This window comes from Seriola aureovittata, chromosome 6 (assembly GCF_021018895.1).
Source record: "Seriola aureovittata isolate HTS-2021-v1 ecotype China chromosome 6, ASM2101889v1, whole genome shotgun sequence".
NCBI lineage: Eukaryota > Metazoa > Chordata > Actinopteri > Carangiformes > Carangidae > Seriola > Seriola aureovittata.
The window spans coordinates 12,560,750-12,586,749 of record NC_079369.1 but is presented as its reverse complement, the minus strand read 5'-3'; the positions used below and the strand labels follow the sequence as shown (position 1 = coordinate 12,586,749).

The 26,000-nt window shown below is 40.7% G+C and overlaps 1 protein-coding gene across 9 annotated transcripts in view; it reads right to left on the bottom strand.

Annotated features, from left to right (window-relative positions):
- The window catches only part of LOC130170622 (unconventional myosin-IXb), a 56,725-nt gene that overhangs the window by 24,701 nt on the left and 6,024 nt on the right, over positions 1 to 26,000 (bottom strand). For all 9 annotated transcript variants that reach the window (XR_008828020.1, XR_008828021.1, XM_056378101.1 and 6 more), the window contains exons 2-4: positions 12,167 to 12,387; positions 11,755 to 11,974; positions 10,872 to 11,381 (exon numbers count right to left, since the gene is read on the bottom strand). Coding sequence is in view for 7 of the 9 variants with exons in the window: in XM_056378101.1 (XP_056234076.1) it covers positions 10,872 to 11,381; positions 11,755 to 11,974; positions 12,167 to 12,324 (888 nt within the window). In the remaining 2 variants the exon portion in view is untranslated. The remainder of the gene's footprint in view (positions 1 to 10,871; positions 11,382 to 11,754; positions 11,975 to 12,166; positions 12,388 to 26,000) is intronic.

The window sequence follows — 26,000 nt, the reverse complement described above, 5'->3', positions numbered from 1 at the left end:
AAGTAAGACTAAGACAAAACACAGAGAAGAAGACAGATGCAGAGCTGTTTACATTTTCAGAGCATCGTATCAGGCTTGTTTTTAAGCTTTGTTCACTGTTGATGTTTCAATACCAAACTGTGAACAGTGCTGAGTTTCAAACCTTATATGGAAGAAATTTGAGTGCAAAATTGGAGTGCACCTTCAAGTCAGCATGTTTATTGAAGTCAACAACAACTAATCACCATGGCAACAAAGAAACTGGATAGTCCAGGGGTTCAATCTTGTTTTTAAACAGCAGCTGAGACCACGGAAGGGGGTGGGACTGTGTGTGTGTGTGTGTGTGTGTGTGTGTATGTGCATGCTTGTGTGTTTGTGTATGTTGGGGGTCTTGGGAGGGGGCGAGCATCTGCAACTCGTTGTCCCCTCTTGCCCTCCTCTCACTCTCTTCCCATTCATCTCTTTCTTTTCTTTCCCCCTCACTCTCTTGTGTGCGTGTACGAGTGAGTAAAAGAGAGGAAGCGCATAGGTCAGTGATGATAAATGAGGTTGGGGCAGCCGTTCTGTATAGCAGTGTCAGACCAGAAACAGAAACAGAGAGGATCAGGGTTTCTCTGCAGGCCCCAGGCTAATGCTAACCCAGGCAGGGGCACACAGAGCCGAACCACCAGGCCTCGATGAGGGGCCCTGTTTATTACACTGATACGGTAACAGAATAGCTCTCTTTTTTTCTTCATGATGCACATGCTCACATGGTTACAGATAGACAGATACACACACACAGACATTCAACAAAAGGCCACCGCAGGGGAAGTTGACTCAGTGCATGTTAAATAGGAGCTACATTGTGTCTCCCAGAGCAGTTGCAGGGTGAATTTGATACAGTGGTGTTGAGGATGATTAGTGGTGGTTAGGGTACAAACAGATACACACACATACACACACCTACAGGGTCTGACTGAGATTCCTTAGGATGAACTGTTTACTGACTTTAATGTCCTCTGCTCCAAAAGACCCTTGGATCAGTTCTTTAGCTCTTTTCTTGTATTTTTTAAGTGCACTAAAATCTTGAAACCCAAATGTGATATTAAAATAGTTTTGAGACTTGGGGGAAGTATGAGGCAAGAGTTGTTGCTTGATGAAAGAGATACTCAGTTTTTTTCTTATCGGTACAGAATTATCCATCTTCAGTTAACCTGGACTTGCTCAGACAAGGCTCCTACCCACACACTCTTTTTTCTGCTTGTGTGTGTATACCACATACTATTTGAAGTGCATGATCAGTTACATGTTTAGCATGTCAACATATAATGTGTAAAATTGTGCAATTGTTTCAAATGTTGCTTGTGTTTAAAGAGTACAAAGCCATCACTTATGTTGTAGATTTGAAGGTCAGTTGAGTGTGTTTTTAGCGCTGATACTCCAAAGTGTCACTGCTCAATGCTGCCCGCTGTGCCCAGTACTGCTCTGATCACCCCCACTCGACAAACATTGCAGCCAAGCACAAAACCCTGGGAAATCTCTGCAAAGCCCAGGCTGCTGCACCATGGAGGGGAATGCTAAACATGTCACAGCATCATTCGTATTCAAACATGCCCATTACCAAGTGATCTAATTGGCTGGAGAGCTCAGCAGGTATGAGGAAGCAGAGCGACAGCTTGCCAAACTGTGTCAATGGAAAAATGTGATCTAATCTGCATTCTTACGAAATACAGGATATCTTAAGCAGTTTATGGAAGAAAAAGAAGGAAGGGAGAGTGAGAAGGAGAGAGAGAAAGAGAGATGGAGAGAGAGAAAGTAAGGGCAAGAAACAGATAGCAGGGCAGTTCAGCAACCAGCAGTGTGTACATGTGCGCATTGACTATCTGATGATGTCCGATGCTGTCTTAACAGATTCCTTTTTCCTCTGGTAGCCCATTCCCCTGTACATTTCCACTTCAGAGCCAGACCTACCAGAATGAAGTCTCACATCCCCATATAGCCACACACCCCCCCCCCCCCCCCCCACACACACACACACACACGCACACACACACACTTCTCCTTTCAAACCAATCTAGGGGAGTGTCTCTAGAACAGTGCAGTTTATGAGCCGTTTGTCTCAACAAGCAAGTGGGGCAGAAATGAGAAAGTATAAATTATATACTTTAAAAAGACATTATATGTTAGGCCTAGCATAAACTTGTACAAACATGAACAAACAAAAATATGTGTGGAAGGAAATGGTCTGATGGTGCATACAAGATTAGATGTTCACAGAAAGAGCAAATTCAATTTGTCGTGCTGTTGTTGACTACTAGGAAAGCAACCTTCTACAGCCAATGAGTTGTCATACTTCCCCTGAGCTTTGTGTAGTTCCCCCTGTGGTCACCTCTGTGATGATCTGAGAGTATTACAGGTTTTAGATTTTTTTTTCTGGCATAATTTCAACATGCCTATTGATGTCAAAACTGAGAGAAAGGAGAAAAACCTTTTTGTAAAAACTACCGTTTGTGCTTGGGTACTAGGTCTTATTGGTATAAGATCGAAGCATTGCATCCTTTAAAGTCTAGCTGCTCAAAAGAGCTTCAGTTAAATGTTTCCACAGGCGCTGCCAAGGGCCTGACACTGACACCTCACTACAGCATGGATACGCTCACAAAAGGACTCTAAATAGTCCAACCGCCACAAAAACAGTTCCCACATTCACAGAGCACAACGGTAGGCGCTCATGCAAAAACTGACCAAACCTCTAGGTGGACATGCTCACTCATTCAGCGGCAGACACTTTACACCCACAACTATATCAGACATATTCTTTAAACCCAACTTAAATTGATATACTCTTCAATTACAGGTTAAACTGGGGAACAAAGCAGCAGGGCAATGAGCTATATATTCACTGGTAGCTGTAATGTTGAGGCAAAACACCAACGGTACTTGGTGACAAAATAATCACTGTTTGTTGTTGACCTAAATGTGAAAAATGCTTTGGTGAAATCACATGATGTTGGCAGTGATTGATTGCAACCACGTCTCTACACAGTTCCTCCTCTATGTTTGGCCTTGCCTCAAGCCGCCATCATATCCCACCAACTACACTTAAACCCTTCGAGCTTAACTCAACTGAAATGTTAACAAAGAATTGATTCTTTGAGGTACAATAATGGCGTCAATAGCGCTCAGAGGGGCTGGTGCTTCAATTCAATAATGGTGAATGTCCCAGTGAATGCGGTTATACTGAACCACTTCATGAATTTACTGCATGAAGGTCAGAGGCAAATATTTCTAAATTCTTTATTTATTGTCTTCAACAGCATGACATGGCAGTCCTGTTTCAGGGGAAATGACTTGCAGTCCACTGAAAGACTGATCAAGTGTTGGATGACATTTTCACACGGTAGATGATTTACATAAAAGGATTTTAGCGATGAAAGGACTGGGAGATTGATCAATTAGTAGATTACAAGAAAATCAACAGACCACTGAATGCTTAAATCGGCGGTTCTCAAACTTTTTCATGTCAAGGACCCCTAAACTGACCTCGATTTGATTTTGTCCCAAGACCCCCCCCCCCCGATAATATTTTTGCTTTTAGATGTTTTATTACAGAAAGTGTATGAAACCCATGACAAAAATAGTCATACACTCTGTTATTGTGTTACGATTGAAAAAATGTGGAAATAAATTATTCCCCTTTTTGCTGGGGACCCCCAGGAGACCCCTCAAGGACTCCTAGGGCTCCCCGGACCCCACTTTGAGAACCAAAGGCTTAAGTAATATATCATGCAAAAATGCCCAATATATGCTTGTTCTAGCTTCACAAATGTGGGGATTTGCTGCTTTTCTCCGTTAAACATCGTGGTAAACAGAATAACTTTGGCAAAGTCATGAATTCCAACACAATAAAGATAGTGTGACAAGTATTAGGCAAGTTATCACAAGACAACTACATAGCAGTAAATAAACTACTGTGGAAACAAACTGGTGTTAGATGACAGTATAGTGAAAATAAAGTGGTGGTAGTGGTGGTTGGGAGAAAAAACTAACTGCTTCAGTATGCAAGAGTTGATTGTAACAGATGATCGCTATTGTAAGCAAAGGCTGGAAAGCAGATCAGACGCTTCCATGCACTCACATTCATATATAAGCTTCATCACAGTTACACAAAGCAACATATAACAAAGGGCATATCAGCTGTACCTAAATTTCATTTTCATAATAAACTGCACAATTGTCTATATATTAGGGACATCTAAAAATCTAAAAAAAACCAACAAAGACTCAATGCAGTGAAAAACAAGAACAGTTATCACAACTGAACAAATCAATAGCGTTATCGAGCCGTTCTGTATTGGACAGAGCTGAGTCTGAGAATACAGACATTACCATACAGACATTTCAACATCATGCATATACATCATGAGCGGTGTCACAATTAATAACCAACTTCTGCAGCTCGCAATGGCAATGGACTATAGAAGACAAATTATAATTCTTCTGCAGCATCAACATTTTGGGCAACTGACAAAATTCCCCCATACCCTAAAGTAGGTGACTTGACACAAACTCTCGCAGAGAGGCCTGCTGGATTCATACCCTTTACTTTGTTTAAATCTGCCTTTTGGACTCGATTAGAAAGCACTCCACCAACTTTCTGATCTGTTAAGTTGTATTTATCTTAACAAAGTGTGATCTTTGCTGTTTTAAAAAGAAAAATGGATTGTGTTTGTATTCATTATATTTCTAATATACAAACACTTGTTGCTGTCAAAGCACATTAAATGGTTGAAAGTTAAAGTTTTTATACATTATTTGTTAACCCCCTGTGTTCCTACATGTTAGTTAGCCAAATAATGCAAGCAGAAGGACATGCATGTTAGAGCCAAAAAACAAAACAACAAAAAAACAAAAAAACAGAGTAGTTTGGATTAAGTTTTCAAGCACCAGTTTTGCTCCTCTTGTGGTCTGGTGTTTTACCAGATTGGAGTCATTTCAAGCAGCTCCACCCATGTCTAGATGGGTACCACATCAAACTCCAGCTTGTGGTGTGGTCACAGTACCATGAATAGACCCTGAAGTGGCCTGCAGCATACTGCTACAAGTAAGCTGTATTTGGTCTGGTAGGGAAAAGCATGTCCAACTCTTCAATATGATACTGTATGATGTGATTACAGTAAGGACTTTTGTGTGTGTGTGTGTGTGTGTGTGTGTGTGTGTGTGTGTGTGTGTGTGTGTGTGTGTGTGTGTGTGTGTGTGTGTGTGTGTGTGTGTGTGTGTGTGTGTGTGTGTAATGCCAGCTTTTCCCAGACTCGCACACAATGCCACCGAGCCTGACCAAATATAGCTGAGGAATAAAAAGGTGCAACCCATAACTAAGAGATAAACAATGGATCAGCAGACAGAATGGCCAGCTACTCCTCTGAACTTCCTGTATAACAATACAATTCTTTGGTCTATCCACACCCCTGAAGGCTCTGAGCTAGAGGCAGCGAGAACTACTGCTGCTACTTCCCGTGTCGTAGCTGCTTCCTGTTAAAGAGGGTTCCGGATGATAGGCACTTCCTGTCTGAAGCAGTGAGACGGAGTGAAAACGAGGAGACTGGGAACTTAGCAAGAGAGGTTTAACAGGAATGTGTAACAACTAGCAGGTTAAGCTTTAGTAACAATGCCTTATATTATCTATAAGTGACTGAACATTTGAATTAATATTTTAAAGAACCCAACAGGAGAGAGAAAAAAAGACTTACAACATACCTGACATCAAAGGTTTTTACTGTTTATGAGCAAGGTGTGGTCAGAGATGTCTGGCCAAAACAACTTCCTTTCATGTTAGAAATAACTCATACTGCCCTGAATAACTAAATCAAGCTTTTATCCAAAGTAAGTTCTGATGATGAAGTGAAAGACGTTGCTGTGAAAGACCAAAAAATGTATAGACTCTATCTTCTAATCTTTTATATGGCTGCTTTCATATCTTCCCAAATACAATATACAATAATGTAGTCAGGCCACACAGGATTTGTTTTCATCCATTTCAATGACTACAGCAGAATTTTTCTTTTTTTAGGCTTGTGATACTGCAGTTTTCTCTCTCTTCTTCACCCACGCAATTACAAAGCTTTAAATTTGCCAGATTTTAGTTTTAAGAGCATGGATGAAGCATTACATGAATTATAAAATCGAGTATATTTCAAACCTATTGTTAGAACACACATCAAGGAAACATCTGTTTAACAGTTTTCTTAAATAAATACAATGGGATTAGAAAAACTAGATCCATATTTCTTCACTATTGACACATAACTCCAATATATTTCCTGCCATTTGTCAGCGACCTTTCTGCCACTGAGGAGGGCCTTGCTGAGACTAAGAATAAATAGTCTTCAAAGCCTGGCATAAGAAAACAGAGACACCAAAAGTGCCACGTAACAGAGGATCAAACCAGTTGGACCAGTTCACAAGTGAAATACTCATTTAGAGCTGGTGAACTGCTCTGCAGGTAGAAACCCTATTTGTTCAAACTGCAGAAGGTATTAAGTACAATCTCTTTTACCAACAAAGGAGGGGAATCAATAGAACAGAATAGAATAGAATATAGAATTTTAAAAAATGGTACAATGCATTAAAGTAGGACAGAGGCTTTCCAATATGGTTTCAGGTTGGGGCCATTCAATCTGCCAGCAACACAGCCCACAGCCAGCACCACAAACAATGATCTCATCTCCTCAAAATGTGACCCGGGCCTGGAGACCTCCCCTATAGCTTGAACACACACACACACACGCACACTCACGCTCACACACGCTTTGCATTTTCCACCACTGTAACCTGATCAGCTTGCAAGACAAAAAAAAGAATCAAATAAAACCCCTCGGTCAAAGTGAAATTCCTCCATTTTAGTAAACCTGCCTAAAAATAGAATTCTACACTCATTTTATAATGCCTTGGCTGGAAGTTGTCAGGCAGGAACCACCAGAGGTAGACTATTTGTGTGAAGAGAAGCTGCAGGAAAGACAATTTCTTTTTATTGCTTCCTCTGTAAAGCAACTTTTGTTTCATGTCAGCCATCTTATGAGCGTGCTGCAAAAACTGCCGGGTGTTGTCAAGAGTCTTTTCACATAACTAAGTAGGACAGTCTCTTGGCACATAAAAAAACGTTAAAAGCAACAGCCTTCATGCTGAAACCTTCCCCTATAATGGATAATGGATGCTATAATGCTTCAACAGGAAATGTACAACTGTTCAACAGCTAGGATGATGGACAGACTGGTCACACATGAAATCCCGTCTCCACTTCCTCCACTGACCAGGCCAGCAAAGACCAAACCCGTCGCCCTGTCTGCCCCTGCAACCACAGCTCTGGACTAGGCTAACATGCACACTGCATTCTGGGAGCGAACAGCAGAGTGGCAGTGCGTCTGCCAAAGGGACCAGAACTCTGCTGATGGAGGGGAAAATCTCTCCATCACCTCCTCCTTCTTCCCTCCATCAGCCATCTGGAACCAAAGACTCTGACAGACTGACACACATCAAGGGGCCGACGCTTTCAGATGCTGCTTATTCACATGCATCTTAAAAGGCGCAGCAGTTCTGTGAGTGAAAGCTCCAGTACTGAGTCAGAGGGAGTGGAGTTGATAGGGATATGACAGATGATGGATGGATACACCATGGCTGAAAACCTACTGTAGTTGCCAACCCTGTGTTCTTGTCCTTAATACTCAAGCCAACTGCTTGTGGCCAATTCTCATCAAACTTCTGTTTCGTGTTTTTCTGTTCCCAAGTATTGTGTGCTCCACTGAACTTTTACAGATCAGGAGGTTTTTACTTTTCAGCACTGTTTTGTACTTTGAATAAACCACATTCCACATAGGGCTTTTCTGGCTAAAAGGCTATTTTTAGCCACACTACTTTGAAATAAAACAGAAAAATATGTAGAGATTTACTTCCAGATTAGCCTGAGAGTAGTTAGTTCCCCACTCCAAGGAAGGCTATTACACTGAAACTAAGTACATCAGGTGATTTTTCAGAGATAGAGGCACTCAGGAAGAACTTCATTTTATCTTTTTCTATCTCAAGTCACTCTATATTATCTCAAATAACAAACATAAATCCAGATTATATCGCTCACAGGAAGCACTCTAAATTATAACATGGCCTGGGGTCACACACTTTCATGCCACCTAGTGCACCACACCCACAAAACATTATGCTTAACTTTGCAGAGGCAGAACCTGCAGGGTGGTCTAATACTCCATGGTGTTGAAGACATGCATAATAAATTGAGTTAAATCTCCAGTGATGGAGTCCTGCAGAGTACAATGTGAGACAACACTCACAATGGAGTGACAAGAGAGTGGGAGAGATGTGAATGCTGAAAATGACTTCACAATAATAACCCTGCTTGAGGTCTGACCAGAGGTAAATTCTTCCATATGTGAAAGTGGAAGAGACCCCGTTTCTCATTACAGGGATAAAAAAATAAATAAAACGAAGTCAAGTCTGTTCTTTGCCACGTAGCTCAAGGATTAAACTCAAGCAAAAACAATACTGTGTAATAATGCAACCATTTCTTGTTAAACAATGTAAAAGCTAACAGATGTCTACATGCCTGCACATATTTGTATGTGCCTCTTTTGTCACCAAACACAGAGAGCTGTAGTTTGCAATGAGCCCTGGCCATTTAACTGTCTGCAGCATAAAGACACCCTCAGTGGCCTGACAGACAGATGCCTTCACTCACTGGTAACATCCCACACAATATCTGTTTCCAAATGCATGTTAGCATACAAAGTTATGCACTATTATTTTTTTTATAGTTGATGTCGAATAATCATTTTCAGTCATGTCCTCTGCATCCAGCTTCTGAAATGTGAAGATTTGCTGGTCTTCTTTGTCACATGTATGTGATAGTAAGCTGAGCATTTTGGATTTTTGGTTAAAATAAGCTATTTGAATACATCTCTTTGAGCTGTGGGAATTATAACCAGTACTTTTCACCATTTTCTGACATTTTATAGATAATACAATTAATTAATTTCATCTGTTTAGCACTGGCATTTCCTGCGTATCATTCAGATAATAACTCACTCTGGTTAGTCAGACAACCAAGCAAAGTCAACAGTCCCTATGGCTCAGATGAACAGACTGTGGGTCTGGCCTTATAAAATTATTTATAATGTAATATAAAATTATTCCCCACTGCAGTGAGAGGAAAATAATGCAAATGAAAAATGTGTTTTTATAATGTACTGATAGATATTTTTCCACTAGCTATTTGTAACTTACAGAAACTTTTCAGTTTCAGTTTGGCAGTAGCTTTGTTTTATTCTGTCGTTTCAGTGGTTGCAGAAAGCAAGTCAGTACAAGCATTTAATTTCTCAGAGGCGAAAGCAGGAAGAGGAGCACAGTCACCTGATCGAAACAGCAGCAAAGAAATACCAGCGCCTGGTCAACAACAGCCAAATGAAATCCAAGTTGTTCATATTTTGATGAAAATGGTGAAAATTTTCTAACCCAGAAAATGGTGTTTCACAATCACTTAGAAAAAGAGACCAAGATTAGCACTTGCATTACAAGTACACAATCAGAAACATCAGTATTTGTTCAAAAGTACATAGAGGGAACCAAAAAACAGCTCTATCGTTTCTAGATTCCCACAGCATTTTCAAAGGCAAGGGGCCACATGAAAGGGTTAATGGCGCAACTTCCCATCCTCTTTTTCATTTCTTCTTTCTGGGTAAACCATAGTCTTTGTATTATAGTCTTTTACACTGAATACAGACTACCATATCCCCCGTCAGTTCAGCCCATGTACGAAAGTGCAATTGAGTAACAGCCACATTTGCTCAGTACTGAATGGGATCTGATACTTTCATATAATGTTTTATAATTACTGTCCCCTAAAATAATCACAGAATATAAAGAACTCAGTGTATTTTGCCACCTATGCCAGTGTGTGTGTGTATGTGTGTGTGTGTGTGTGTGTGTGTGTGTGTGTGTGTGTGTGTGTGTGTGTGTGTGTGTGTGTGTGTGTGTGCTTTTGCATGGCATGGCAACATAATGAGTCACTTTTGAGGAAGCACTGTCATTATTGGATATGACTTCATCAAAATAACAATGCCTTTTGATTGATTCAAAATGCATTTCAGAAAATGCTGACGCCTCAGCACAAAATTGAAGACATAGTTGAAAACTGTTGTGGCGCTTCTGTAAACAACATATTTCAAGTAGCTAATTTCTGCTCAAGAAGTTGATAAATGTTGTTCAATATTGTAATACACTAATTAGCATATTCATTACATCATTACATTGTATTTGCATTCTGCCTAGTGACGGCCAGTTTCATCCCTTTATCCGAGTGCTTCTCTCCTACTCTCTGTGTGCTCACATATACAGTATTTTAAAACAGCTAGATTCCAATAAAGCTGTTCTCATTTACATGTTTTTCTGTTATATTTACTTTTAAAATGATCACACAGAGAGAAAGTAAGACACTCATTCAGCTGCTGAGTGGTCAGAACAGAGAGGGGTGCCTGCAGAGGTAAAGCTCTACTTTGCGTGGCAATACTAACAACTCTCTTCAACGGAAAGTAACAAAGTTTTGTCCAAAAAGTTAAGTTAGCAACACTGCCTGTAAACACCCTCCTGTTGACGTAATAGAGACTGTTCATGCCAAATCATTTTGAAAGAGCAAAGGCCAAGGGGGAAGCTGACAGTCGGCCTGCCGACCAAAACTTCATCAGTCAGTCAGTCAGTCAGTCAGTCAGTGACATTCTCAGTTATAGGTCTGGCCCAGCTGTTGCAGTCCAGCCAAATACCTCAAGATGGGCTAATAGTGAGCCAAAATGATCGGTGGTGTAGACACAGAACATTTTTTTTCCAACCCTACTGTCACATTATTAGCATCTTACCTCCAGGACTGGTCCAGCCCCCAGTATGGTCCTTTCCACCCCGCTGGCATAGCCCTTCTGGCTGAGCGCAGTCAGACAGTGGATCAGGAAGTTGGTACTCTGGGTCTTGCCTGATCCACTTTCCCCAGAGATGACAATGCACTGGTTGACCCTCTTCCTGAGCATGGCATAGTAGGCCACATCTGCGATAGCAAAAATATGAGGCTCCAGTTTGCCCAGCTGGTGGTTCTCGTACATCTTAACATACTTTGGGTTGTAGATGGGCAGGAACTTGAAGGGGTTAATGGCGATGAGAATGCTGCCTGCATAGGTGTAGATCTTTTTCTTGTAAAAGCGTGTGCGCAGGTTATTTAATATCCTGTCCTCATTGAGGACGGGGAGGTTGCAGAGGTCTGCAAAGTCATCCTGCGGAGGTGGAAGGAAGCCTCTGGCAGCTAGCCGCTGTGCCTCCTGCTCTGTGTATACAGACGGGAGGTGGACATAATGGATAGAGCCATCATGGTTCCTCTCCTGGATCAGGGAACGGAAAGGAAAAAAGATTGTGAAACAGTTAATTGCACACACAGTCTTTCTGAGATAGTTGTAATATTCTGGGACAAGCCCAAATGATACCGATCTTACAAATGCTCCTGTTATATATTGTGCTAAGAAGGTTGAAAAGACATTGGGAAACATTTTGCATGTAGCAAATTTAGTTAAATTTTTTGTTAGTTTATGTTACCTAGGTTGACTACTTCTTTTTGTTTCTCACTGAAATGGCAACAAAGAGGAAGAGAGAGCAGGAGGAAGCAGAATGCAATCGTCAGACTGTGGTAGGACTTCTCTTTGTGGTCCACATCCACCATGTCTGACAGCAAAGTGAAATGAGTGCTGTCAACTGTACCTGTAGTAAGAAGTAAAAGCCAAGGCTCTGAGGGTGTTGCTCCTGGGCTTTCCGAGGCCACAGCAGAAACCTCTGTACCGGCAGGTCTCCCGCCTCTAGCACCCACTCTTCCCCACCAGATTCCTTCACCTCTGCCAGCACATACAGGCGGCCGGGGTCCAGCCCCAGTGCCGTGGCAGCGTCCGAGATTACAGAAGCAGCTGTTGCATCCTTCTGCACTCTGAAGAGTAGATAAAAATAATTACTAACTGACTGACTTACAACAGTTCCTTTATTTAATAAATTTGGAACGCTACATAAAAATGTAGAGTTTCATATAAAGTCCTCTGATCTTTTCAACAACATCATAGCTAAAAAATAAACTGTTGATACTAATTTAACATTAGTAGCAGTAACATTGTGGAACACTCACCTTAGGTTGCAGCAGGTGGAGGGCTGGCAGGCCAGCCGTGGGTAGATCTGGAGCATGTATGAGCGGCCATCATGATCGTTAGGGTTAGCTGGTCCACCTCCCCCTCCTCCTCCACCTGCATTCGTTGCCATGGTGGCAGCGCCATCTCTGACACTCATCCTGAGCCCGGGGGAGTGGCCTCAGCATGCCGCACCCACTGCTTCCCTCTCACCACGCAGCACCTGAAAATGACAGGTTGATCAATCCATGACAGTTTACTTTCACTTTTATAACGAACACCGATAACCATTATCAGTCTGAGAAATTTGAATATTCACACAGGAACATAATAAAGGGAAACACAAGTCAGTTTATAGTTAAAACATCTGGGATGAAAGGGAGAGGGCTGATTGTCATGCCAACGATTATCTATCCTATTCTAATAAACATTCAGCACTGGTGTATTGCCAGTAGAAACACAATAAGACAGCCTAGATGGTGAATGGTTTCCAATATACAGAATTAGAGCTTTCTAAAAACCTAAACAAGGCGTCATTGCAGCTCTGAGCAACCATTTTAAAATTCAAACAAAATAGTTTCAAACAAAGCCTAAAACCACATGGGAAGCTCATCCTTGGTATCTGACCCTCAGCATTTTAGAGCCTGCACATAATGCAACTCTGCTACAGAGATGTGTCTCTGATTACCCTAGAAAAGAGGCTTAGGCAAGCAAATGTAACAGTTTGATCGGAGACAGGCCTTATAAATAAGCAACAGATCATCTTTGAGGCCGATGTCCTATCAAGTTATGTATTGCATAAGCCTCTTCCCCTGTAATCAGCGGTTCATAAAAAAAAGATGTTAAAACTCTCTGGCAATTAAATATTCTTTTGGATAAGAAAAGTTTAGCAGTCACCAGTGAAATGATTCTGAACTATCAGAAGAGAAATCAAGTGAGAAATCATAGGCTGTAAGGGGAAAAATCACTTCAGCAGCACTTCATGTTGTGGAACGGTGAAGACAAGTGTGTAGTGAAACATTTTTTAACATTCTAGGCCTTCACTTAATTCTTAAAAAGCGCCATGCATCAAGGGATGTCTAGAGGCCTACTTTGATTCCAGAACGGACTCAGAGATTAGACAAAAGAAAAACATGAGCCAGAGGTGTTTTAAACTTCTGGGACACTGCTTATCATTTTAAAGGTTATAATGCAAGCGCTGTCCATCCCTGTGGCTGACAAATCAAACAAAATTATTACATGGGCAAAACTAGTTGGAAAGAAACACTATTATAGCAGTACCTGCAATATAACAAAAAGGAGAATAATCACTCAAGATACCTGAGTCAGGGCCTAAATTGTCTGTCTACCGCCACGTCTTATCTCATCCATAATATGCTTAAAGTAATACCTAAACATCTTGATCTTTAGTTCAATAAACAGGGAAAGCTAACCTTCTAAAACAACACTTTTCTCAGCTGATGCCAGAACAGAAATTGTTTGCTATATTTTAATATTTGGTATTTGACTGAGAGAAAGCCAGTGGTTAAATTGAGTTAATACAGCCTATTTCCAGTTTGTGGTTTTCCTAAAAATACACTTCTGTCATCAGAGTAGGTCAAATGAAATTAAACTGTACTTCCATTTACAAAAAAATAAATAAAGAGTTGTGTTCCTATTGCTCTAGAATGTACATGAGCCTGTGTACAGGTTCCAGACATGTGCGATGACTGGTATTTCATAAAACCACAGCACATTGTTATCACATCATGTACATAACTTTGCCACTGATACTTTACCGTACATTGCAGCTGCAGATGCTGCAAAGAAATTGAACCCTTCCGCTCAATGATAGCAACCAAGACAAAAAAACAGAGAACACTTAGGGTAAACCACAAATAGTCTAATGACTGCACACTATTCACTCTCACACAAGACACCTACAGTGATGTATGACGTGGATCTCAGCAGCAGGATAAAGTGTTTAGCAACTCCTCACCACAACAACTCATCTCTCCATCCAAGAATAATTCAATTTTCTCTTCCTGGCAAAGTCCCAATGCAAAAGGTCTTAAAACATCACAGAGCCCTGAGCAGACCATTAACTGAGAACAAAGTAGAGGTTTGTTCAGTCCTTACTATGGATATCACTGTTTTCCTCCCTGATGTGAAGCTGCCTTGAGGATGTACCAGACTCCTTTATGAACTAAATTATAATAAACTAAAGGACGAACGTCGTACTGATGAATCACAAGGCTGGCATTCATGTCATAAAACGCACCGGAGTCATCAAGGTCGGGCACCAATTGTTTAAGCCTCTGTGATGTAACTATGACACTGTTTAAAAGGAGAGATGGGCAATGCGCCATGCATATCTGATAGTTAAGTCATTCAAATCAATCACTCCACCTTCATTTTGGTTTATAGTGCATTAATCAATAAAATCTGCTAAATGCTAAATGGTCTCGTGTTCTTGGCACAAAGAAAACTATACTTAAAAAATACTGATTTATAACCATATAGGTATTCTGTATATAGATATCTGCAGAAACAAAGTGTAACAGCTTTCCACACCACAATCTACTGTGCAGTAGTTAGTGTCTGTACAAAACCAACTGCTCTGTAATTTTCACTCAAATTATTGTACAACCATACTTCTTTGTATAACTGCAAGTTCACTTTACCCCACACCAAAATTACTGACAGTGTCGGTTGCTGTGGTTACTTTGCCAGACTGATATGATGACAGTTTTACGTCATCACTGTTAAACAGAAAGCCTGGCCAACACCTCTGATCGGTTTCAAGTCAACTCTTTGAAGTAGTGCTGAGGTATTTCAGTTCTGATTCAGTCTAACATCAAACTGGACCACAGCCAAAGGAATATGATCCAGGTTAATGCTCTGTGTAACAAAAATTAATGCAGAATAGTGATCTATAGTTGCATGTGCAGCAGCTGGGTAAAGTTTGTTCTAATGATGGATCATGTAGTGTGGCTTTGCATCAGTAATGCATGCTGTGTAAACTGTAAGCCCCCCTTGGGAAACAGGAACCTGGTTTAAATCACTGTGTGGCAGGCAGACTGCACTGCTTTGGTAACCTGATCCAGGGTCGAGTCCTGTAAGCCTACAGTTTATCACTTTTATCATTCAAGCAGAGACAGTTTATTTTCTCAACCTGAAAAATAAGAATTGTTATAGTCTGAGATATGCCCAAAATAAGCAGGCCCAGGGAAAAGAGGGTCTCGCAGACGTTTGCATGCATTATGAAATCAAGTTCTCCATTTCTCCATTACAAGGTTTATTTTCACTCAAACTTTCCAGTGACTGATATAACCTATTGTACGCATATGTTCTGTGTAGTTATCAAAAACCATTTTACAAATTGACCTTTTAGCTCAGATAAGAGGACAGCTCATTTCAGTCATGTGAAAAAATATGAAGTTGAGTGTTGGTGGCAAAGATAATGTTTTGTGTCTTCCTCTACAGTTTAACCACAGGAATTTTTGACAATTAAATAATAATCCTACACACTCTCAACCAACAGTTTCTATCTTCCAAAGGAATAAGCTCCTAACTTAACCAACAACAGATACCACACAAAACCACATAGTGCTGCTAGTAACTGGTTGCGTCTATCTACCCACTATATATGGATTGGCCTTAATTGATCCTTTTGCATTGTCCAAGCCTGTTTCAGATACTGTTTCCCTTTCCTATGATGCACGAGCCTTATCAATCTTTATAAGTTTCTGTTTCTAATTACTCATTAAAGGGATTGACAGTAAATTATTGTTTAAAACATCCAAAGTTAACTACATGCTATAAATGAATCGAATACAAAACTGAACAACAGGGATATCTTGACAAAGCCAACTTTGGAATCATTTAGGTCAGAGGAGAGAATTAGAGGAAAAATAGAGCAACTTGAGACTCATGAGCTTGTACTTTTGCCAAGCTAGCTGACCACAGTCCCAAAAACATGCAAGCCAGTAAAATGCCAAGGCATGCAAAACTGCAGAGACCACAAAAGACAGCATCATCATTATCCTCCATCATGGGCTCTGTCTGGTTTAAATCCGTCCCTTTAACTCCTGAGCTGCTCTCTCAACTAGTTTCAAAAGAGCACAACACAAAGCTACAGTATCTGTGTGTACAACATAAAGCATTTCATCTCAATTTGTGTGGCTGTGCAGAGAGAAAAAAAAAAGCTGAAATAAAAAAGGTAGTGACAGAGAGAAAATCGAACAAAGAAAATGAGAGGAAGGCAGAGAGAGAGGCAGAGAGTGAGAAAGGTAAACATCTAAAAGTGAGACAGAAAAGAGGGAGGTCCCAGGGGACAATCAAAGGAGACGGAGGCTTTGAGATAATACAGCTTCCTGCGTGCAGAGGAGATCCTCTGTGAGGATGCCCAGCATTCCACAGATAAGACCCAGGGTTGTCTGCTCTGCGGAGGCTTAGCCTGGCACTTTACTTGCTTATTGGGGGCGGATGGGAGACGCTAGAGCACAGCACTACAGCTGAGGGTAGAGAGGGGCCCTTTAGCTCCTGTGGACAGGAGGAGGCATTAACAGCTAACAAGCTCCTTAAACCAGACGTTTTTAAAAGAGGCACCACTCATCCCTGTTAACTTCATCCCACCTAACCCCTAATTATCCAGTCAGAGAGAATAGGCTTTCAGTAAATTAATTCCACTGTACACTCATCAGGAAAATAGATGTAAGAAATTTTACTCAGCTGCTTTACCAACACAACAAAAATTGAATTGAGTACAATTAACACCACATATTGAGAAATAGGGTTTAGTTTTTTTCTCCTCGTTCATTTTTCTCTTAGACCACACATATTCATGTCCAGCCTGCTGCACTGATTTTCAATCCTCTGCGGCAAGGGAACTATCAAACACAGTTGTCTGGGGGTCAATATCTCACTGAGCCATGGTATGACCACAACAAAGTTATGGCCCATTGTATATGCTATAATTCGGACGGGCACAATTTTAAAAGAGCAATCGTGCACACATACCCCACTGCCAAATAAGGAGAAGGAGAAAAAAAAAAACAGCTGCATAAAAGAAGCACTCTTCTAACTTCATTATAACTGAAGCTGAAATGACAGTGAGAGAGGGATTTGTTTGACAATCACTGACAGAGTGAATTAAGCCAAACAGGGTCTTACTCGCTCTCTCCTTTCTCCCAGCTCGTACTCTATCTTCCTCATCCACCCACAAAGAGCGAAAGGTCCACCCAGAGAGGACGAAGGAAGAGGAGGAGCAATAGTAAGTCTACAGTGCCAATTAGTGGAGAGAGAAAAAGAAATATTTTGCCTTTATATGGCCAGTTGTTGTAGTGTTTATGATATCACTTAGAGATGTGTGAAAGCCTTGAGTGTTATGCTCTTAGTCTGTGCTACAGACACTACATTTTCTTCCTAATGGACCTCCCAAGACTGGCACACACTCACACTCATATACATACACTGCGTAAACAGAGCAGCCAGTCAGTGCTGAAACACCACTGACTATGATCTGGCAGGAAGTGAATGACCGAGTGACACATACAGGGTCAATGAACTTCAAACTGAAATATTCCCTCTGCTTCTCACTAATGTCAATCCTCTTCCTCACTCCTCGCATCTCTCCATAATAGTGTGTCTCACACTCTAATACACACACATAGAAAGAGGTGAACCAAAAGGAAGCAAGTTATGATGTCAACAGTGTGTGGAGAAAAGATATGGTGACTCCCTGCATTCCTTTTCAGCGTCACAGAGGACTAAATCTCATGAGTCAGGGCTACAAGCAGCTCCCAACATGCGCTTAACTCGCCACTGACATGACAATAGCAGCAGCAGTTAGGGGGACAGGGGAGGCTGTTATAGTCCCTAACTTTTTCTAAAACTGAGCAAACTACAACTTTAAACACTTTCATAGACAGTTTACATTTCCTCCAATGTTTATGTACAGTATCTTTAGATGTGGACATTAAATTATTCTGTTTGGTTTATCTGTACAATATTAACCTAACTGTACAATTATGTGACAGACAGAGGACAAGTAGTAGATGACCCATGATAAATTATGTACTACTAGAGCTGGAAAAAAAATGCACTGATTACTCTATTATTCAATTAATCATTTAAATATTTTCTTTCTTTTTTTCAATGTAAATGTGAGGATTTGCTGCTTTTCTTTTTGTATGTGATTGTGGATTGTATATCTTGAGTCAGACAAAATAAGTAATTTGAAAATGGTGATTTGAGCTTTATTGTGATGGGCATTTTCACTATTGTCTGATTTTTTTTTTTTTAAATGTCTAGAAAATTAATGAATAAAGAAATAGTTACTTGCAGCTCTATAAGAATACTATTACAATTAATTAAGCAGCTACACAGATGCACATTGGAAGAAATTTAAGGTTTAATGTCTTGCTCAAGGAGAAGACACTGTAAACAGGGAAAGCTGAGGATTGAACCACCAACCCTTGTGATTTATGGTAAACCACCTGAGCTATAGCCATGTATGTCAAAGTTTTATAGATGAGAGGGCATGGATTGACAAATCAAATTCCAAAACATTTAAATACAATAAAATCAACAAAGACAAATTTAAGAAGGCCAAACCTAGTATGGGGTTGGAACGTGTATGGTCAATGCGTGGCATTGAGGACGTAGTTGAAAACTGTTGTGGAACCACTGTAAACAACTGACATCAACGCATCCTATTTGCATTCTGTAAGCAGTCACCTTGCCACCCTGGCCCTAAGCCCATGATTGGCATCCATGCACGGTCCAACCATATAATAGTTATATATTCAGCTGTAAACGCCTGCCTTATAGAACTTGTTTGCACCAATTCATTTTGAAAGAGCAACGACCCAAGGGGAAACTCCAACTCAGTCACATGGCATTGCACTGACCAATGGTGGAAATATAACAAAAACAAAAAAGGCAATAGAAATCTCTTCTACTTTGTTCTGGAGGACGCTGTCCTGTACTGACAAGAGCAATGAGTAAATTCAAGGCTACACTCCCCGTACAGAAGACATTTCTGAGTCTGACTCACTAAGGATGAGCAAGTTAGGTGTAAGTGTAGAGACAGTACTAATGTTACTATTATTCTTCCTCCACAAGTAACTTCAAAGTGAAATATACATTTGTACAAATATCACAATCATATTATGCCCTATATAGCTTGTTCCAGGACTTTGTTGAAGCCATTTCTTTTTGGTAAATGAATCGTTCAAATCCAATCTACCATTTTTTTTATACTTCTGATATCCTTGGAAAACTTGAGACCATGACTAGAATTTAAATAAAGCTCTGTGGGTTTAGACTACGCTTGTTCCAACAACATGTGCTTGTAATGATGGACCAGCCAAAGGCTTTGTGGGGCTGAGGAGGTTAACCATTTGAACATCTGTGTTCAAGTTAAACGCAATCATTCTGTTTTTACACTAAATTTCAAACATTTCAAAATCCCAGGGTCTACCTTCACTCTTTCCAGGGTACATGTGTGTGCACAGCTACAATGATGTAGACCAAGCTCCAGTCCTCTCCCCATGGAAAGTGGAGATTGGGACACTGAAGTATCCATCACCACTACAACTCTCTCTGCATGACCTAATGGAGAAGAGAGGGCCTGGCTCTTTGCCAAAGCGGGCTGCATTGTCCTCTGGGCACAATGAGAAGCATTGGGAAGTACAGATTCACTGTGTGTGTGTGTGTGTGTGTGTGTGTGTGTGTGTGTGTGTGTGTGTGTGTGTGTGTGTGTGTGTGTGTGTGTGTGTGTACTCCCTGTGGCTTTCAGCCCATGTAGGTGTGTGTGTATTCTCTTAGGATTCATAAATGCACTCAGGACCTGTGTGATAGAGAGATTGCTCCTGTTGCTGCTGAGTGGTGGTAAATCAGCCTCTGGGTTGAGCCTCAATAGGAAGTGCAGATGCACCCAAAATGGCTGTGAATAGATCAGAGCCCTCCCACTTGAGCCATGTGGCCTATTGAAAGATGCAGCCTTTTGTCTAAAGGGACCAAAACCTCAATCAGGGAATTAACTCATCCAGCAGACACCAACTGGGCTCAAGACAAACGCAGATAGAGAGAGAACTGTGAGGAGAGAGTGAAGGAAAAAGAAGAAAAAAAGGGCACTAAAAGCTCATCTCCTCCCCCCTGTCTTTAAGTCAGCTCCCAGGCTGGCCAGCCACAAACAATAAAACCAGAGCTGAGGAGCATCTGCTGCCTCCGTCTAAAGAAGAGGATAAAGGAGAGAGGAGCCGCAGGGATCCAGTCTTTGACTTGTTGATATTACCCTATTCATTCAATATGGAGCCCAAGCTCATGGTCAAAATCCTCTTCTCTGCTGCAAATAAGATGCGAGAAAAAGAGCACATAAAGCAGAGAAAGACAAATCAGAGATTGTAAATTCAAACCAAACTGAGTTGAACAATATTTAATAATTACATAATTTTATCTCCCCGATCACAGTGACCACTTGGTTTTCCAAACAATAACTAAGCTCAAACTAGCCAGCTGTCTGTCACAATAAATTACCATAACTGTGATGAACAGTGGTAATCAATTATACCATGGTCATCTGAGTGCACTGGATTGATCCACCACTCCCAATATCACGTGTCTGACTCATGTATTGACAAACAGCAGATTGCTATTCTTTTGACATCCCTCGGAGGTAGGTATGACCCCCGTATCACATGCGGATCATTCCAAGTCAAGCGAGAGGGGTAAACTTCAACAGCTGGGGCTGACTGCAAACAAATGGGACAACCTTATTCAAAACAACTTGAAATCATGGCTGTATCACTCCTCTAAGGCCTCCATGTGTCAGCTCGTTCTGCAGTTGCTTGAGGCAATCCAACATTAGTTTCAGCCACAGATTTATGAACTCCTACTTTATGTACATTTCACAGCAGGTCAGTAATCCAAGAGGCCCAGGTACAGCCTTACACTACTCCCATGTGTCTTGCCACCCATATGCCTCCTCTGTAATGCTGTGTTTTTAACTGCTTCCTTAACTGTGCCTCTTTCTGTCTGTCTCTCCTGTCATACCACTGTCTTTCACAGAATCCCCTCCACCCCCAACGCTGCCCTCCAATGCCTCCCCTTCAACCCCCTGCTGGCCACCCCCTACTGCTCCCCACCGCCTAACATTTGGCACTGCTGCTTTAATACAGTCCAGATGCCAAGCCACAATGAGTCGAGGAGAGTAGAGACATTGAGTCTTCAGGGAACTCTGCTTACCATAAAAGCCTATGCCCTGGTGTTTTTGATTTACATATAATACCCTTTTACTATACTGCCACCCAGTCAGTCAGACTAGAGGACAAGCCCCAGTGAGCAGAGCAGAGAAGCCATGAAAACAGATTTGAATCAATCAGAAAATATTGAGTGTTTTGTATTTCTTCAAACCCACCAAACCTATTGGAGAGTGCCGCAACAGAGCAAAGTGATGCTCACATGCAAATGTACATGCAAATTCTCTTCAAATAGTATCCCAGCCTTGAAGATCTGCCTAGCAAAGACTCAGGTCTCAAGGTTCTCTCATCCAGACGATGCATGGCAACCAAGACGGTGAAGAGAAATTTGTTTTCAATCAGTGTGATGAGCTGAAACTCTAGATTCAAAGCAGCAGCGTCCACATGAAATACACCAGACCAGTGAGGCCACAGCATGTCTGACTTAATGCAACCCAGAAGTCTCTGCTCAGTCTGATTGGTTGTTTTGGGATTCCTTACTTGTTGGTGGTGACAGTGGATTCAGGAGAGTTTTCTGGACCAGTCATTTCAACCATGCTGGACTAATTACTAACTAACTAACTAACTAACTAACTAACTTGTTTAGACCAGTGATAACAAACAGTGACAAATACAGTGAAAAGATGTAAGAGGCTGGTATGTTCTTCCTTAATATTATAGACATTTAGGTTAGGGACAAAATCATATAAACACCAGTATGATACAATATAATCCTTCAATACATTTTATAGTTGTAAAACTCTTTAATGTTTGATCAGATTTAACTCAGCCGTTAATATTCGTAGCAATAACAATCTTCAGCAATTTTCATAATAGCCAGCAAACAGTATATAGTCACTAAGCTGAAAAATATTAGGGAACTTTTTTAGAGATTTAGTGCTGAAATTATTTGCCAGTCAATCAGTTAGTTGATCATCATCAGTAAATAAATATCAGCCAGAGTTTTTCGATTAATCCTTTTTAAGACAAAAATGTTGGTATCCTTAGTGTTCTTTGATAATAAACTAGATATTGTTGAGTTTTGGTCAAGTTTTAAGCATAATGAATATGTCAACTTGGGATGTGGAAGAGTGTAATTGGCATTTCTCACAATTTCCTGATACTTTACAGACCAAATGATCGACTACTCAGAAAAAAGAATTGACTGTTGGAAATTAATATTTGCAGCCTCACCTGAATTAACCCTGTAATTTCTGTTGTTTACAGCCCCATACGCAAAATTTTGTTTTAGTTGGAAAACATTAATTAAGTAAGTTGATTCTGTATAAACCTGTATATTCTAATTGTTTGTGTTATGTTTGCACCTACTGTGGAAAAGAATTTTCTCCTTAAGGACAAATCAACTATCTATCTAACAACAATTCAGAGCTGGATTATTCAACATATAAATGGGTAGTGATTGGTAAAATTCTTGACATTTTACATGACTGTACTGTAAATGGTTGATTGGTAATTTTCTTTGGGGAAGTTACTACTGTACTGGGATGCATTGAGCAGCTGTTCATGTTATTGTGTCCACTCACTGCCTATGCAATCATTTTAAAGAAAGATGATTAAAAGATAGTCCCCAGTTAAGGAAACACTTCCTTCCCGAGTGTGATAAAATACATGTGCAAACACACACAAACATACAGTGCACCATCTGGAGATGTGGGGCAGCTGCAGGCAGAAATCAGGAAGAGGAGAAAAGGAAGCAAGGGGAAGGAGGCAGACAGAGGGGATTATTGTACACGCTCACTCATGTGGGCTAGCCTGCTCCAAAAACACTTCCCCAAACACATGACTCCATTGTAGCACCAGAATAGTCACTGCACCAAGTTCATACTTATTTAAAATCCTTTGCCCCTGCCACCGATTACACATGCCACACATACAGAGACACAACTTTCCTTTGATCCTTGCAAAATAAAATTGTCCAGGAAGCCAGATACGGTGCTAAAAATCTTGATCTTAAATGCAAACACCAAAATGCCAACACCATGCTCTTCCAACTGGGAATCAGTTCAGTGTTAGTAATATTACTCATCCAACATTTTATACATGTTTAGGCCTCAGTTTGAACTTAATAGCAGGACAGAAAGCAGCAGGAGGGATAACTACAAAGAGCTTGATGCGTAATGAAAAGGAGTAACAAAGGGGGAAAGGCGTAATCTAAGATTATATGTAGAGTAGATAGTATAATCCACTGAAAACATCTTTCGTGTGGTGCGTCCTGATGATGTTTGGGTGGCCTGGCAGATTCACACACCAACGTGTCCATGATAAGCATCTTAGAAAGGATAATTTGTTCATCTAGGACGACCTTTTCCTAAATCTATCCATCTACATTGTTTTAAATCAAGTGAACTGTACAGTAACAGAAGAAAAGAATAAAACTAATGATGAGCAATGTCATATGAGTATCTTAAAAAAAAACTATTTTCATTAAAAAGAAAACACCACTGAAGATATTTTCTAAAAAAAAAAAGGACAACTATTACTGTCGCTTTCTTTTCCTCCACACAGATCAAATGTGTCTTAACACTCCCCCTCTCTCACCTGAGCCAGAAATCCTGAATGATTTCTGTCAGATGAAATGTAACTTACATATGGAGTCATTCATCAGTGACCAGAGTCAGACTGCACGGTAAAAATAGAGCAAAAACAAACATAGCAGAGCAGAGCCCAGCCAACACAGAACATAGAGCCAAGGTCTACTGTTCCTGCTCCATCTCTCTTTCCCTCTACCCTCAGCTTGTCTCTTTCTTTCCATCTCTTTCCCCATCTGTGCCTCTCTCTTTTCTTTTGTGCTTTGATTTTACTCTTTCACTTCTCTTGTCACTCTCCACAGCCCCTCAGGCATCCAGTGGTGAGACTGGGCTACAGTCTGCGCACAGAGTTCAACTCTAATGCTGAACACAAATTGTTATAAAGGGTTATGTTCATAGCTACATTTACATGAACACATAAAACCTGATCAAACAATAATCAAAGCAATAATATGAGTAAAGTGGAGTAGACGCCATACTCTCTTTTGTGAATGTGATTTTTCTCATTGTCACAGTAACAATATGTTATGAACGTAGAACATTTTATTTTATTGTCTAATAAACAATTACAGTGACAAACATGCGCTTCAAGTAGTTCTATGTTGACCTTGTATTCACTAGTCCAACAATGTGACATCCAGTGTCCTCTGTAACACAGTGGCTTGCTTCTACCCTGGCACATATAATGGGAATGATTTGTCACCTCTACCGCCTTGCCTGGCTGAGATTATTCACTTTTTCCTCACGTCATTTCAAAAGCTGGGAGTAAGGAATGGCGCTAAGGTCTATTTACTTAAACTTGTCCATGACTCTTGAACCAAGATGTAAATGAGTCCAGCCCAATTTGTGCAAATATATGCCTTTAAAACTTTGGTGGACTAAGTAATAGATTAGTTACTGACTCGTTCCCTTTATAGAACCTTTAAATCTCTTTTCTCCCCCGTATGGGAAATGCAAATGCAGGGTGTTTTAATAAGTTAAAACAAATAGTGATCATAGGTAGAACTTTAATTTCCTTGGTCATAACATAGTCATCACACAATGTGCATATTTATCTCTGTCATCCAGGCAGGAGTTCATGTTTTTTCAGAAGGTAATTCTTTAACTTCACTAAGATAACTTCAACTACTTAAAGCAATTCAGGAATTCACAGTCAGTTACACATGGCAACTGTGGAGCATCTGTGGTTTGACTAAAGAGATAAATAAAGCAGGTGGGAAGAGTTACATGAGGGTTGTTTCGAATCTGCTTGTTGGAGGCAGTGTTTTAGATATCACAATAATACAAGCATGTCCGGTTTGGCCAAAAAACAGACTGCAAAATGTTCTTATGGCCACTTTCTGACAACTGCAGGAGGATCTGACGGGGATGTAATTATGACAGACATATGGGTAAATAAAAATGATAGATACACTCAACATAGCGCATCAGTCTGGCCCTAGTTAGCTATGTCTGAGGTCACCTTCAGAGCTGGGCCACGGTGAAGCGCAACAGCAAATTGAGCCTCAGGGTGTGCCCTTTCTCTGCCCATAATCCAGAGCCAAGGGACAGGATCAGTGACTGCAGAGAGGATGGAGGGGGAGGTTATAGCACTCACCACAGCCATCAACTACTCAATCTGTATATATACACACACACACACACACACACACACACACACACACACACACACACACACACACACACACACACACACACACACACACACACACACACAGTGCACTTCCTGAGGGTGACTACAGCTGAGGGGGTGGGTAGCAGACTGAATTTTAAATTTTTTTTTTGGAAACAGCTGGCTTAGTTGTTGACCAGTAGTAACATTGATGCATGAAACATGCTACACTTGAAAAAACAAAGAGTAGTTTCCAGATGTGTCTGACAAGAAAATCAAAAAGTAGAATCTTGCAAAATATGTCATAATCTATTGCGGACAGTTTCTGTGTGTTGTTGTAGCTGAATTGTTTTTGTTTAGTGGCCCTGTGCGGCTGCTGCTCATTTTTGGCTGACAAGTTGCAGGCTCTCACTGGGATATCTCCAACCACAGAAGTCACTGCTGGATTTAA